The sequence below is a fragment of the Arvicola amphibius genome, chromosome 5, assembly GCF_903992535.2.
Source record: "Arvicola amphibius chromosome 5, mArvAmp1.2, whole genome shotgun sequence".
NCBI classification, from domain to species: Eukaryota; Metazoa; Chordata; class Mammalia; order Rodentia; family Cricetidae; genus Arvicola; species Arvicola amphibius.
Window position 1 is genome coordinate 98,277,782 of NC_052051.1, and position 16,824 is coordinate 98,294,605.

At 41.6% G+C, this 16,824-nt stretch overlaps 1 protein-coding gene across 1 annotated transcript in view; it reads left to right on the forward strand.

The window, feature by feature from the left end:
• The first annotated feature begins 1,919 nt into the window (after positions 1 to 1,919).
• The window catches only part of Dsg3 (desmoglein 3), a 29,985-nt gene continuing 15,080 nt past the window's right edge, over positions 1,920 to 16,824 (forward strand). The window contains exons 1-9 of the mRNA XM_038331664.1: positions 1,920 to 1,967; positions 8,658 to 8,660; positions 11,110 to 11,142; positions 11,715 to 11,846; positions 12,682 to 12,837; positions 13,284 to 13,428; positions 14,126 to 14,292; positions 15,081 to 15,209; positions 15,813 to 15,998. Coding sequence (XP_038187592.1) covers positions 1,920 to 1,967; positions 8,658 to 8,660; positions 11,110 to 11,142; positions 11,715 to 11,846; positions 12,682 to 12,837; positions 13,284 to 13,428; positions 14,126 to 14,292; positions 15,081 to 15,209; positions 15,813 to 15,998 — 999 coding nt within the window. The remainder of the gene's footprint in view (positions 1,968 to 8,657; positions 8,661 to 11,109; positions 11,143 to 11,714; positions 11,847 to 12,681; positions 12,838 to 13,283; positions 13,429 to 14,125; positions 14,293 to 15,080; positions 15,210 to 15,812; positions 15,999 to 16,824) is intronic.

Consider the following 16,824-nt stretch of genomic DNA (forward strand, 5'->3'; position numbering starts at 1 on the left):
GCCCATCCAGTCCAGCCTTCTCAATAAGTTCCAAGCCAAGGAGAGAACTTGTCTCAAAAAAAAATGTAAAAAAAAAAAAAGGCCAGGTATGGTGGCACATACCTTTGATTCCAACACTCCAGAGTCAAAAGCAGGTAAATCTCTATGAGTTCAAGACCAGCCTGGTCTACATAGTAAGTGCCAGTCCAGGCGAGAGATACATAATGAGAGCCTATTCAAAACAAATAAATAAAGTAAATAAGTAAGTCAAAGGCAGATGGCTCCTAAGGAATGACACCCAAGGTCATCTTCTGCCCTACTTCACATACACACAGATACACACACACACACATATACTCACGAACACTCACACATTTATAGTGTCACCCAGAATCAGCAAATGAACGAGACATACAGTTAATAATATATTTGTATCAGCAGTCATGCGGTCTCCTGTATAATTGCACAGCCCTACTCAGCTATCCCATGCTGCACCAAGGCGGTCATTCACAATAAAACAAGTGGAAATGCCTATATCCATTAACCTTCTATTCACAAAATTTTTTATGTCAAAAACAACAGTTTTTTTGGAGATAGGTAGTAATAATGATCACAGTTACACAACTCTATGAATGTGTTTAATAACACTGAGCTGTACCCTGAAGTACCTGAACAGGAAGGCTGGAAAGATGGCTCAGACATGGAGACATTATGGCCAAGGCCGATGACCTGAGTTCTGCCACCAGAGACATGGAACAAGGAGAGAAGTGACTCCTGTAACTTGTCTTATGCACACACACACACACACACTATAAGTGCAATTTTTAAAAATTTCATAGTAACATTCCTGAATATTTCACTACAATTTAAAAAGAAACAGAGACCAAATGTTTCCTCCCAGATTTTGTTTTAACTCCTGGCCTACATAATCTTTTATGCCAAATGCTTTAGGATTAAATGAACTACCTAGAACAAAATGCTTCTAAAATGATGTATAAATATTTCAAAGATAAAACTGTTCTTCCTCAAATCCTTCTTCAGATATTGTGAAACCAGCGAAGAGCCTATTCCAGCTCCCTCCCCTAGCATGGGGTACAGTCCAGGTGTTCAGGTGCTTCTGACCGTGTGACAGTGTGCATGGTGACTGCCGCGGGAAATTAAAAGAGTAATTAAATGAGCACTGTGATAACCTATCTTATAGTCAATCTACTTTCCCTAAGTTATGAGTGAACAAAGGATGTCACTTCAGCATCAACGCAATCAGATTCTGCAATACATTACTCATATACCTCAAACCCCAGCGCACCCAGGACAAACCCCAGCGCACCCAGGACAAATCTAGTTATTGCTAATTGATTTTATTCAAATTCTGTATTCATTGTGGCTAGATATGGCTCCTTTCTTTGTTACTTGTAGACCTTTCAGTAACATATATTATTAATTAAGATGCACCCCTTACCCACACACAGCCTTAAAACAAGTACTTTTCCACAAGCAGGTTTGGGGGTTTTCTGCTTCCTCTTCTGCTTTCTAGTTTTCGGCTATGACCATCAGAAGCCAATTAGATCTTTTTTAAGTGTGGCAGGGCCAGCTCTTGTGCTTTCATGCCGTGATTAATGTGTTATTCATCTGGTTCCTTCCTAGTCGACTCTTGTCTTTAGCCTGTGAACATCTCATTTCGCTTCCAACAAAGGATTCCATTGCTGTAGGAACTGAGGTGTGTCTCAGCTTTTACCTGGGAGGCAATGATGCAAGCGTTTCAGCTGAGACCAATCCTTGGCTTGGGGTGGGGAGGAACAGACTAACAGGCCACCAGGAGAGTCCTAGGGCAGACAAGAGAGCCACCACTGCCAGAAGGGAGTTTCAGACCTTGGAGACAGACACTCGGTGAGGAGCGGCAGCAAAAGGTTTGGATTTGTTCACCGGGGACACCAGCGACAATGACCTGGCTATTCCCCAGAGCCCTGGGGCCTCTGGTCCTCCTGATGGTAAGTCCCTTCTTTTTCTAACACTAGAAAACTCTCTCTGCTTCCTTGCATAGATCAGAAGATTGGCTTTGTTTGTTGAATCCCTGATGTACATTCTAAAGAGGACACAGCAGAACTAAGCGTTAAACTGAAATTTTTACATTCCTTCCTTCTTTGATTTTCTTAATGTTCAATTTTGAAAAGAAGTATAAATCGGGAAAAAACGTTTATTTAATGTAGTTATTTCACATTTCTTCAGTGATCAGATTAACTCATCCCAATCTGAAGTTTGGTTTTCCACAACCTTCGTTTTCTTCAAAGCAGAGCATTTTTCCAACACCCAAATGAGAACATGCACAACACAGCCACTTCTGTTCTCTGGGATTACACATCTCCTGCTAAGCGTATGGCTGAGAGCTCTGCATGCCTGATCTTGACACCCAACTTGTTTTTAGAATACTCATCAACCGTTGAACTAAAATCAAAGTAATTTTGATTCTAGACAAGTTAGGAGGATTATTAAGAAAACCGGTTTTACGTTTAGCCATTATGTACAAACTATATGGAGCCTTTGGGGAGGGGTGACATGAACTTTACATGATCATGTTCAGAAGAGTAGCTCTTTTGTTGGCGGTATGGCATCACCATGCTGTGGATGATAAACTCAGCCTCAGCATTCATTTTTGCCATTGCCTCACTTCAAAACACAGACAGCAGTGGCTTTTAAAAGTTACAGGGAGACAGATCTCAAGGACTGCCTGAAAAGTAAAGTTGTCTGCCAGTATAGCAGATGCCTCGTGCAGAAGAATAACTCAACTCTCCCTCATGTGACAGTGCTCAGACAGAAAGTAGACATCACACCGCTTTTAGAAAACTTAACCAATGACTGAACGAGGCCTCTTAACTTTGAATCAACCTTCAGTTCTCTTATGATGCTGGTGATGAGGAAATTAGAACATATAAGATGTTTTCCAACACACAGTAAAGTTTTGCCCATGTAGGGGTAGAGGAAGAGAGGAAAGATAGGGAGAAAGGGAGAGGGAGGAAAAGGAAAGGTAAAGGGGAAGAGAGACAGAGACGAAGAGAGACAGAAACAGAGAGGGAAAAATATGAAGGGTCTAAATGTAAGCTGTGCGATATCATAGCCACTATCCATACATGGACATTTTTCACTCGGGATGTGATTGTTCTGAGATGAGATATACTGTTAAATGTAAAACAAAAGAGCATAAAAGATATTACTAGTTTTTTATCTTGTTACATATTGAAATTATAGTCTTTTTCAGTAGACTAAGTTAAGTATACCACTAATTAACTTTTTAACAAACCTTTTGATAAAAATATAAGAAATTTTAAAACTGTTCATGTAGGTAGCATTTATGCTTCACATTAAGCAAAGCTCTGTCCTAATTCTACTTGCAGAGGGCGGTGTAGGCAGATAAGACTCCGTGGATTGAGTGGGAGTTGAGATTCCATAAGTGGGGATGGACCGAACTACTGTCAGACCAATACAAGCAAAGACGGGGCAATTGTGGCCTTTGCCGGGGGCTGTGGAGCTACCGGTTTGACTGGACTGAAAGTGTCTGTTAGGGGATGGGGCACAATTTACAAAGGTAGAGGAGTGTGACATTGAAAGGTTCATTCTGTGGAGGCAAATGGAATCCCTGTAGAACGCGGAGCCACCCAGAGTTTTGACATAATGTGGTTACGGGTAAAAGGCAATGTTCTCAGAGCATGGGCATCATTTGTTGTTGAAGGGTGGTGTCTGAAAGTTGAAAGACATGTCTGGAGGTTTCTAGGTACCTTTCCCATCGCACACACCACACAAGGTCATGGACAACGCTGTAACGTGAGATGTAACAGCAAGACCTAGGCTTGATTGTGCAGCTGTTCCAGTGACTCACTCCAGATCCTGTGCTCTCCATTGTCAACAAAGAATCATCTTAGACTGGATATGGTAGCACATACCTTTAACCCCATCACTTGAGAGGCAGATGATCTGTGAGTTCAAGGCCAGTCTGGTCTACCTAGTAAGTTCCAGAACAATCAGGGTTCTGTAGAGAGACCCTGTCTAAAAAAAAAAAAAAAAAAAAAAAAACAAGCAACAAAAAGTAATGTAGAGAGTGAATCACCTTAGTCCTCCCCCTGCCTCTCTATTATGCCCACAGTGAGAAGGGAGTGTCATTGTGTTCACAGAAGTGCTTGGAGAAACAGAAGCATTTGAAAAACTCTGATACCATCCACTTATGGTGTTTCCATTCTAGGGGTGATTCTTGATGACAGCAGTCTCAGTATTGTGTTTTAATGCTTTAAGTTACCACTGACATCCATTTTAATATGTCAAGGAGGACGAACATGTTTCTTCAGTTGGAGTATATTACGATGTATGGGGCTGGGGAAATGTCCCGGTAGGTTTTAGAGATTGTAAAACAAACATGAAGATGTGCATTTGAATCCTCAAGACCCATGTAAAAACAGGCATAGCTGTATGACTGAAGCTTCCCACTATGGAAAACGGAGAAGGAGGATTGCTGGATCGTGCTACCCATTAACCTAGTTCCGTGTTCAGTGACAGACACTGTCTCAAGAGAATAAAGAGCGATCATGAACACACCCAGTGCCCTCTGACCTCCAGGCACATGTAAATACATAACACACACACACACACACACACACGCACACACACACACACCGTTTACCTATACATGCAAATACTCAAATAAAAAATTTAAAAACATTATTTCTGAAACAAATGTTTTGAAAGTTACAGGAAAAAAGCCTATCTTAAATATACTGTGACTGTTGAAAAATGACATGCTTTCTAATGTAGAGGTTTTTCTCAAAAATCTCTGCTATTTTGGGCTTTAAGATTAATTCTTTGGAATACATAGGTATAATGTGAACCTGAATATCCCTTTTAAGGTGTCAGATTTATCAGTTATTTATATGTATCTGATTTATTTCACATAACACAAAATCGGAAAAACTTTTCATGGAAGATGCTCCCCTTCCGAGATTCACTTCTGGAAATAAAGATTATCCTCAGAGATTATTCCCATTTTTCCCCCACCACATAGTTAACAAACTCTAGCACACATCCTGTGCTATAACACTCCTTACCTGAAGAATAAGCTTGTCAATCTCATGTGACAATGCCAAACCTGAAGGTTTAACACAGCTTTTTTCCTTTCTTCTTCTTCTTTCTTTTGTTTTGTTTTGTTAGTTTTGTTTTGTTTTTCGAGACAGGGTTTTGCTATAGTTTTAGAGCCTGGCCTGAAACTAACTCTTATAGACCAGGTTGGCCTTGAACTCACAGAAATCCACCTGCCTCTGCCTCCCAAGTGCTGGTATTAAAGGTATGCGCCACCACAGCTTTTTAAGCTGCTGTGGTAAAGGGGAAGAGTGACAGCCATTAAAAAGTCAAGTCATGGGCAGAATGTCCCCTGAAATTAGCAAGATCTTTCTCTGCCCCATCAAAGTTTATAAAAACAGTTTTAAGTCAAACATTCCACTTCAGTCAATGGAAGTCTCAGAAGTGTCTCTTCCCATATTGATTAGTGAGATAGTTATTTCCTCTGCTGATGAATACATATGAAGATGAGTCCCACTGAATCTCTTCGAAATTCAAAATTCTAAAGGCAGAGGAACCTTACCAGGACTCCTGCCTAACACTGCCTGGCTTGGGCAGCAGCTGGGATAGACCCAATCATTTCTACCAATTAGCCTTCCCCCTTGCTTAATACCAGAAGCCGGTTCTCATCTCTAACTAGAACACTTCGTGTCCCAGAGGTTTCTCGTAAATCTCTTAGCTCTTGGTGCTTCCTTTCCAGTAAAAAGTCAATCTGATAGCCTAAGGTGAGGGCTTGTTTTGGGAAATGCCTCATGAGGAAATTACACAGATGATGGGTTGGTCGTCCATAATTACATGACGAATAATTGAATCCTGCTTAATGCACTCTTTTTCTTAATGCAGCGCCGCTGGCCAGGCTGTGCATTGCACAACTTCAGTAGGTGCATTCAAGGGCTCTGCAGTGGAGGCAGCACCCCGAAGTTTGCAAAGAGCAGCCTGCAAAGCGGTACAGTGGAGTGTTGCGTTAAGGAGTCTCTGTACTAGTCAAAAGGCTTTTGATAGCCCTTTCCTTCTCTTGTTATTCTAACAGAAATTACCAGCAGCTACTAAGCACCTACTATTCACTTGGGCTCATAGTTCAATCCCCACAACAAACCAACATGCAAATAAGAAGCGGTGTGATCTCTCAATGGCAGATGAGGAAATGCAAGGACTGGTTCATGTTCCCAAGCCATATAGTGGTACATGTCTAGGACTGGGATTTAAATCAGCCTGGAGCTTAGGAAGATGGCTCAGGGGGCTGCCAAGCAAGTGTAATCAGAACACGCAGAATGCACATGTAATCAGAACATGCAGTATGCACATGTAATCAGAACACGCAGTATACATGTGTAATCAGAACATGCCTCTGGAAAGACAGTAGGGAGAGACGGGCATCCCTAGACGCTCGTGGCCCAGGATCCTGGCAACCGCAGTAGCAAACCAGAGCTCTTACCTCATGCAAGGTGGATGAAGACCGACTGACACCTAAAGGTTGCCCTCTGACCTCCACACACATGGTCTCACACGTGCACACACACAGACACACACACATACATACGCGATTAAAAAGAAAACCACTGCGCAGGGTCCAGGTTCATACCAGCACACCTGACACAGCATCCTCCAATGCATCCAAATGTAACGTCCACAAGCAACCAAGGGCATCAATTTTACTTAGCTTTTCTTTGCTGCAGAAAAAAAAAAGGTCAGCCTTCTAAATTAATTGAGTTTACATATCAGTTCTTAAGAACTGAATTGCCTGAAATTAAATACTAATTTTTAAACATTTAATATATTAGTCAATTGGAGAATTTGTCTTTGTCTTAAATATAACATTTATTAGGATGTTCTTGGCTTTAAAATTCAAAAATTTTACACAGTCCTGACTTACACTTAAATTTTTTCTGCTTTATATTTATACAACCCTTGGGGTTTGTTTTCAGTGAAAAATCCAATAAATTGTCTGAAGTACTCAATGCTTCATTATTAGATGAACCTCTGTATTAGATGATTCCCCATCCATAGACTGTAGGAAGTGTTCTGAGGATACAGACTAAGCTATGATGTTTAGAGGGTTATGGATGTTACATGCACTTGCAGATCAGAATTTCCAGCTTACAGTGGGTTATTAGGACATTGCACAGCATAAGTGAAAAAGCTTCCACATAGAAATCAGAAGTCACTCGTTCTTCTGAGCTGTGCACTGTGTAACTCATTTATCAAATGTGTCCTGAAAGGCTGCTATGACCTATGTGCTTACATCAGTTTCTGACTAGTTGATCAATCATAGCAATGAAATGCCAGCCTATGGGCAGTTCATGACATTTCTTGCCTAAAAGGTAATCATACCTAAACTCTGCAATGACTTCTTTGAGTTACCTAAGTCATTCTCTGAACTCCCCAGTGGGGAGCGGGAGCACGGCGGGCGCTGTGACGCTTCTGGAAACAGGCAGTGTGGCTGTGCTTTTGTCACAGCTGCTGCAGGCAGCTGACAGAAACCTTAAGGGAGGCTGGCTTTATTTTGGCCAATGATTCCAGTCTGCTACTGGGAAGCATGATGGCAAAGCTCAAGCCAAGAGAATTTTCTATCAATAACTGCTCACACAGGAGGCAAAGAGGGCTTGCTGGGACTAGAGAAGAAGGCAACTTTCTGAGCCCCAGCCTCGATGACCTGTTTCTCCAGCCAGGGCCCCCCTCCCAAGGCCCCCCGGCCTTCAGAATTAGTGTAGACCTGAAATCACAGTACCAGCCAGCCAAAAAATAATGGTCCCGCATTCAGAAATGTTTCCTATGGTATCTCTCATGTTTCCAGAAACAAAGAACATCTTTCCACAACACTAAAATGAAGGGACATTCTTTGAGATCAGGCTTAAAAGAAGAGAGTTTAAGTGGAGAAGTCATCCGAGGGTTCTGGTTCTCTGAGAGCCCTGGAAATGCGATAACCCGTGGTCTGCTCTGCTAATTCTCCACAGACTAGGCTTTGCCTGCCTGGGAAGGTAGATCGGGGCTTTAAGGTCTATAGAAGCCCCATTCTTCACAGAGCCAGCACAGATGTGACTCATGGTTTCTGGATGACTCCACTTTTCCTGTAAAGAGGAGCACACCCGGCCCATCCTTCCCCTGCACAGTCAGATGAGAAAGAACGGTCAGTGACCACACCATACTGGTCCCTTCTTTCCTCAGAGATTGCACGATGTCGGGGCATCATCTTGAAGTGCTATTTAAAATTAGAATTTCAGATAAAATAATGGAGGGGTTGATCATATGTCTGGTGTAATTGCTCCTTTAGTTAAGACTTGGACCTGTCTGTTCATTATAATCTTTAAAAATAAATGATGTAATAAGTCTACATTGTTTCAGGATCAACCACAGCCTTTGGCCAGATAAAAATCTAAGTCACTGTCATATAACTTTCTTCTGTGTATTTACGTTAGGTTGGGGTTAGAATCTATTGTCACGGCAATGCACACACCCTGGAGAGTAAGTGGCTATGTTTCAAACCCTAGCTCATCAAGGGCTGTTAAACAGGGAGAAAGTATCCATGTTCCTGCGTCTCTATTTACATAAAAACGGGGGTTATATAATCGAATATTCTTCAGGTGGTTGCAATAAATAATAGCAATATTAAGTACAATTTTCTGTGAGTAAACACTAAGCAAGTCGCCACCGTTACCACTCTCCTAAATTTACCCTGTAATTTGTTTTCCATGGTCTTCTTTTCTTCCGATCTCACATTCAGGGAACCAGCAAATAGTTGCCAAACACTTGAATAGGAAGAACGATAGCGTAAGACCCAAGATTTGGAAAGCTCATGAAGAAATTCTTTAATACTCATAAAACAGTAAGATACAGGGAGCGTTTGTGAGCTACATGCCCTTAAAGAGAATGTGAGCTGTACAAACTCAGAGAGGGAGCCATTAGTGAAGGCAGCTTCATATAGCATGCTGGTGCTTGACTGGATGAATCACCTGTAGGTGGGCCGAGAGGAGCAGGAACGCATTCCAGGTGGAAAGCAATCCAGACGCCAGGCCTGTGGGCTCCTAAGAAAGCAAAGGTCCCAGGCAGCCCCACTTCTTTTACTCTCATTTAAATTTTTAGACCCGTAGCACACAATGAAACTCTTGTTTTTGTTTGTTTGTTGTTTGTTTGTTTGAGACATGGTCTCATGTAGCTCTGCCTAGCCTAGAGCTCACTATGTAAACCAGGATAGTCTCAGACTCAGAGACCCACCTGCCACTGTTTCCTGTGTGCTGGGATTGAAGACAACACCACCACGTCTGGAATTAAAAATGAAGTGCAATGTTTATGTTACAGTAGGAAGAAGAACAGATTCATGCCCTACAGCAAACAGCACCTAAGACCAGCATAGGACAAGCCCTGCTTTTAGAAAAAGGTTGCGTTTTCATAAACCAGAATAGTTTTGTCCTAGTCTCCTAACTCTTGGTCAGCTTTAAAAAGAGGAGGGGGCATAAAAAAGCGGGCAACAAAAGAACCTGTCTTTAGAAGGAGTTAATCTGAAGTTGCTTTTGTGTAAGCACACATGATAAATAATAGGGGTTTGGGGATTTGATTTTGTTGTTTTTTTCATCCTAGTTTTTTGAGACAAAGTCCTGCTATGTCATCCTGGATATCCTCCAACTCTTTGTAACCCTTCTACCTTAGCTTCCCACATGCTGGGATTGTAGGCATGCACCAACATGCCCAGCATAACAGCTGTCAATAACTCTGTGGCCACCTTCAGGAATTTATCACAACAGTTCCTAAAGCAATGATTTCTGGGAGGTTTTTATATGATAACCATGTAAGAAACATCTAGTGACTGAGACTGCCTGAAAGCGTAATTTTACAGTCAAGGAGATGGTGATGGTGGTGGCAATTGTGATGATGATGATGATGATGATGATGATGATGACGATGATGATGACGATGACGACGATGATGATGATGATGATGATGACGATGATGATGATGATGATGATGATGATGATGATGGTGATGATGATGACGATGACGATGATGATGATGATGATGACGATGATGATGATGATGATGATGATGATGGTGATGATGATGACGATGATGACGATGATGATGATGATGATGTGATGATGATGACGATGATGATGATGATGATGATGATGATGATGATGATGGTGATGATGATGATGACGATGACGATGACGATGACGACGACGACGACGACGATGACGATGACGATGATGATGATGATGATGATGACGATGATGGTGATGATGATGACGATGATGATGACGATGATGACGATGATGATGATGATGATGATGATGATGATGATGATGATGGTGATGATGATGACGATGATGACGATGATGATGATGATGATGGTGATGATGATGATGATGATGATGATGATGATGATGACGATGATGATGATGGTGATGATGATGATGACGATGATGGTGATGATGATGACGATGATGATGATGATGATGATGATGTTGTGGGGGTGGCTGCGAATCTTCCTCCTTGCTTTTGTTGTTTTGTCTTGAGACAAGGTTTTATTTTGTAGTCCAAGCTGATCTGCATTCACTATACAGCCCAGGTTTGTCTGTCCTCCAGCATCAGCCTCTAACTGCTGGTAGATTCCTCTTTTCTGGCATAAAAATCTGAAGCATGGTACTGGAGACATATCTTAGGAATTCATAAGTCTTGGTGCTTTTGCAGAGGACCCAGGTGCAACTCCCATCACTGACATGGAAGCTCACAGCCATCCTAAATTCCAGCTGTGGGGCATCGAGCAGGTGCACACATGGTGCACATACATACATGCAGGCAAACTATCCATAGACATAAAGTAAAGCAAATCCCTAAAATGTCTAAAGTCAGATTGAAAAAGTCGAGGACCTTGTTTATTTGAAGGATATTCCTTTTCCTGGTAGAATTTTACACTTCGGGACTTTTTAAAAACTAGAAACGAATTACGACCAGGATGCAGTGATAAGGATGGCTAGCTTTCCACAGTCACCTGTTTGGGGAACTCACATGGAGCTTGTTTCTGTTTGATGTCTGCAGGTGCTGCTGGTGCACGGGGAGCTGCGAACAGAGGTAAAGTGTGCAGCCTGTATCATTAGAATCACTTCACTGGTAAAACTTAGTTATATTGAGAAAAGCATTTAATTTAATTATTAGATAATTCAACTGTAAAAATATGTAAAACTAAAATTCTAGCAAATAACCCAAGATATTTTAAAATTATCTATACATATTATGATTATTGTCTTGTTTATTTTATCTTATTTTCTATGTACTCACTATGCCGACCAGGCTAGCTTTGAACTCCTGGCAATCTTCCTGCCTCAGCCTCCCTAGTGCTTGCTTGCAAGCAGCCACGACTATGCCTGGCTCCTTTCTTCATAGCTTAAATAAACAAGAAGTCAAATCCTACTATGGAGTTTATAAGGGAAATCAAATTGACTAAATAGTAAGATTAAATATCACATAGGTTTGTGATGACCTATTTATTTAATGCTGCTTCTTCTCGACAAAGTGTCAGGTGAGCAAATGCTCATCAAAGTAGAAATGTAAAGCTTCTCAGCATAGGTATCTATCTGTGATCAATATTCAAAGCAAAGACTGCCAGTTATGGATGTGATAAATTGGGGTCTCTTTCAACACAGTCAGGAGGGCAGCACGGAGAAGACGACACAGCAGTACAGCCGGTCAAAAGAAGGTACAAACGTGAATGGGTAAAATTTGCCAAGCCCTGCAGAGAAAGAGAAGACAACTCAAAAAGAAATCCCATTGCCAAGGTAAGTCATATTGACAGAAGTAGTGTGAGCTTTAGAATAAACGTGTTACATGCAAATTAAAGATAATGTAGGAATTCCACTCAACAATGTGCAGCCTGGAAAGTCCACAGAACAACAACCTGTCCTCTACAACAAAACTACAATAATAATAATGTAAAAGAAAAAAGATAGGAATGATAGCCTCTAGAGCTATAAAACGGGATTAAGAAATATATTGGCTCATTTTAATGCATAAGCCTGTGCCTGTCCAGATTCTATTAAACAAGGCTAAAAATAGAAAAAGATAGCAATTAGATGACTGGTAGTAAATGTGGGCGTGGCCGTGGATGGCGCCTACTGAGGCTGGACAATGAACTGTCTTGTGAGCTCTGTACTATTCACTCTGCTAAACAGCTTTAAGATTATAAAAATAAACATCAGTCCACACATACTCTAAACATCTGTTACCTTATTCTTTCCGTTTCTCCCTTCCTTGTCACTTCCCCGAACTTACGGAAGCATCCTTTATGTAAATGGTAAGTAAAGATTGGGCATCCAGAAGAAGCTTTCTCACCACTAAGCCTCCTTTGTTTCTTACAACATTTTAACATTCTCACCATGGCACCACGACCCAAATAAGCACTCAGAATGGCTCGTCATTCTTGGTCCATGCTGGTGAGCAGAACAACTATACTTGATTTTTCATTCTGACTCTCCAATAAATAAGTAGAGCAAGAATAAATGACAGCAACGGGAAGGGTGGGGAGAGTAAACAGATGACTTTAGAGGGTGCAGGAGTCAGGAGAAGGCTCATCAAGGGTCAGCTTGACATTTAAGTCATTTTCTTTCCTTACAGATCACTTCCGATTTTCAAGCAACCCAGAAGATTACCTACCGAATTTCTGGGGTGGGAATTGATCAGCCCCCTTTTGGAATCTTTGTTGTTGACCCAAACAATGGTGATATTAACATAACGGCCATAGTTGATCGTGAGGAAACCCCGAGCTTCCTGGTGAGTTCCCAGTCAAGCTAGACTTCTCCATGTACCTTGTGAAGTTAGCTCCTCTCCAGGTAGGTTTGCAAGCGAAGAAATGATTACATAGATTAGTCTATCCACGAATAAAATTCATCCTTCTACTAACCCCCACCCCATGGTTCATGTCCTGGGATAATACACCAGAGAGTGGGGGATGACAGGGGATTGGGGGAGGGACTGGGGGAGGGACTGGGGACACGTTCCAGAACTTCATCCTGCCAAAATGCAGCAGCTTGAAGGAAGAGCAGCTGGACCAACAGCAAGGGTGGGAACCTTTCCCTTTACCCACACTGGGGGAAATGTTCTTTCTTCCTTTCTTGTTAACTTCTGTAAATACCAGCATTGGTCTAATTTCTATGGGTGTTAATTATATTCAAACTAGCTCCATATAGTGATAATGGCTATTTTTCCTTTGTCTCTAGATCACATGCCGAGCTCTAAACGCCCTGGGACAAGATGTAGAGAGACCACTCATATTAACAGTGAAAATTTTAGATGTCAATGATAATGCTCCGATATTTTCACAAACCATATTCAAGGGTGAAATTGAAGAAAACAGTGCTTCAAGTAAGGCTTTAGCATCACCAACCACCTCCTAGCCACAACTTTCAACTGCACATATCATTATACCAGTTTTAAAAACTATTCTGTTCTTTTGCTCTGTAGTTTGATAACAAAAAAAAAAACCCTCATCACAATAGTCTGAGATTTCCTTTCCAAATTTTGTAGTAACTCTCAACAATTACCCATCAGAATTACGTTTGTAGATTATAGTCCCGTCACGAAGCTAGTACCTAGGCCTACAACCTCTGTGTGCGTCCCAAACATGAAGAGGCCTCCTGGGCAGCCTGCATGCACAAGCTCAGTGAGTTTAGATTATAGGAGGCCAAGATATATTCACATTCCTTGGGTCATATTTTAAAGGAAACATACAGGTGCATCTAGCTTGGGGAGAACTCCAGCCAGAAGGTAGCCCCAACCTCAGCAAAGTCAAGGAAACACACAAGTACATCTATTTGGGGGAGAACTCCAGCCAGAAGGTAGCCCCAACCTCAACAAAGTCAAGGCTGAGGGAACATTGGAAGATTTTTCTGAAAGCTAAAAGAAAGAAGCAACAACAGTGACATACTTTGTTTTTGTTTTTGTTTTATTAAGCAAACAGGTAGTTTTTTTAAAAAAATGTTTTTGAATGAGAATCAGTGCTAAACTAGTTTGGCTCTTTGATGTGAATGTAATGTCTTTGACAATTCTCCTATATTCCTAGATTCACTGGTAATGATCCTAAACGCCACAGACGCAGATGAACCAAACCATTTGAACTCTAAAATTGCCTTCAAAATCGTCTCCCAGGAGCCTGCAGGCATGCCCATGTTCCTCATCAGCAGAAACACTGGAGAAGTCCGCACTTTGACCAGTTCTCTCGATCGCGAGGTAAGGCAGATTACCTGGAAGCATCAAAAAAAGAAAAAACCTAAAGGGTTTGACAACTAGTAACCCAAGAGAGGGGCCTCCATTTTATCCGAGGATACAAAGAGAATACAAAGACCCCCATCTGGAGGACCCTGCCTCCATGGGTGTGATTCCACTGTACTAGAGTGTGTACCTGGGACAGTATCTCTCACACCACAGCTCAAATGGGGTTAAAGAAGACATTGGTGTGTAGAAGCAGACTACACTGGGATTAATTTCTAAAGAATGGGAGAAAATTCTTAGATGAGGAGATTTCTATCTGTCATAAAAGTCTGAAGGCACACCTTTCCTCTAGACATCACCATTTATTTTTACCTCTCCTTACAGACACCGAAAGATCTCTTCCTCTCCCCTCTCTTCCTCCCCCACCACCATGTTTCTCCACCAGAGCAGGCTACTCGGGTGCACATTTCCTTCACACAAATGGTTTTCCCAGCAGATTGGCAGAGAAATGCCACACGTGAGCTTCTCTCAGACAGGCACAGCACCCCTCATTCCTTTATCCATGTTTTTGCTCTACATCTACAACGCTACCTTCAGAAGTCGGCCAAAGAGGAAACCTCTTACTACCCCTCAACACCTCCACCCAGTCATCTGGAGCCGTACCAGTCCCTTTCTGCCACGGACAGCTAACAGTGTGCATGAGCCACGAGTCACGATCTTAAATGTTTTCATGGAAACAATTTATCATATCCATAGAAGGCAACTACTGGCCACTCGTAAATTTTATTCTTTTTCTTCAAATTCAGCAAATCAGTAGCTACCACCTGGTTGTGAGTGGTACAGACAACGACGGAACGGGACTGTCGACTCAATGCGAATGCAGTATTAAAGTGAAAGACGTCAACGACAACTTCCCGGTGCTTAGGGATTCTCAGGTATGCCCCCTGGTCCTGTCCTATTTTATATGTGGTTAACAGTTTAGCATCCCAATTTATTAACTACCTGTTTGTTGGATTTTTATATTTTCTGTTTTTCTATTTTTTTAAAAAAAATAGTTTAGGTAGAGCAGTGGTGGTGCATGCTTTTAATCTCACCCAGCACTTGGGAGACAAAGGAAGGTGGATTTCTATGAGTCTGAGGCCAACCTGGTCTACAAAGTGAGTTCTAGAACAGCCAAGTCTACACAGAGAAACACTGTCTCAAAAAAAAAAAAAAAACCAAAACGCTCAAACATGACAGTTAAGGGATTGGTATAAAATAACACATAATTTGAGAAATAAGAATTAATACTACTTAAAATAAATATTCTTTTAGGGAAGCCCTAGTGTGGAATCTTGAGTCCTTTTCTAGCGGTTCTATCAGACAATCCTCTTGAGATGGAGGAGGGCTGACACAGTGTGGGAGGAAGGGAACACTGACCGAAGCAGCCAGGTCACCCAAACAACCCTGGCAGTGGTCAGAGTGGCAGCAACGCTGCAGCCAGGTCACCCTCAGGACTCCTAGCACTGACTCTTAAATCCTGCACATCTCCCTTTCAGTACTCAGCGCGCATTGAGGAAAACACTCTAAACTCCGAGCTACTCCGGTTTCAAGTGACAGACTGGGATGAAGAGTACACGGATAACTGGTTGGCCGTGTACTTCTTTACCTCTGGAAATGAGGGGAATTGGTTTGAAATTGAAACAGATCCAAGAACCAACGAAGGCATCCTGAAGGTGGTTAAGGTAAGGTCTGAGTTTCTTTAGTGGGTAAAAACATACTACAGTAACTCAAACTCTTAGTTATAACAGATAAATTACATCAATAATATGACCACTCTATTATTTTAAAAAACAGAAAGCATAGCAAAGTGGATAGCGTTTATTTTACTATCATCATGGCTCTATTGCCTAAAAACAACTTCTCTTGAAATACTATTTTTTCCTTCCAAGCTACCATATTTTCTTTAACACACACACACACAAGATGGTGAGGTTCATATACTCTCATGATAGGAAAGAAAAGACATTTCATATATTAATCAAATTCACTGTCTGCAGTTGGATTGGAGTTCAGAAGAGATAAGAAAGCATGGGGTTGTGGCTTGTATTTTGTCAACATGCTTTAAGTGCATTAGCTAATCTCATCACAGAAAGAAATCACAATTTTCCTAGAAAATGGAAATTTAACAAATTCTGCTTGGTAAAAAGCAAAACACTGAGTAAAGCTTGGGTTCAACAAGACAGCCTCTCCAACTGGAATCACATCAGGGCAGCTGTGCCTAGAAATAGTGTAGACTCGAACGGTAGCCGCTCTGCTGATGTTCTTTGGCACTGGGTTTGAAACATTCGGGAGCTTCTTTACTGCCTAGGTCTGACGTAAAGATGGAGTGATAGTATTTTCCTAACAAAGAGATTTCTGTAATGTTTGCAAACACTTCTTAGTGGTCCACATTTCACGGAGAGTGTCACTGCTTCTGAATCTGCAAGGACCTTGTTATAAAGCCCAACATCATCGTGACTCCCTATTTAATGTCCTGGGGTCATTCACTTTCCCAAACTTGACACCTGA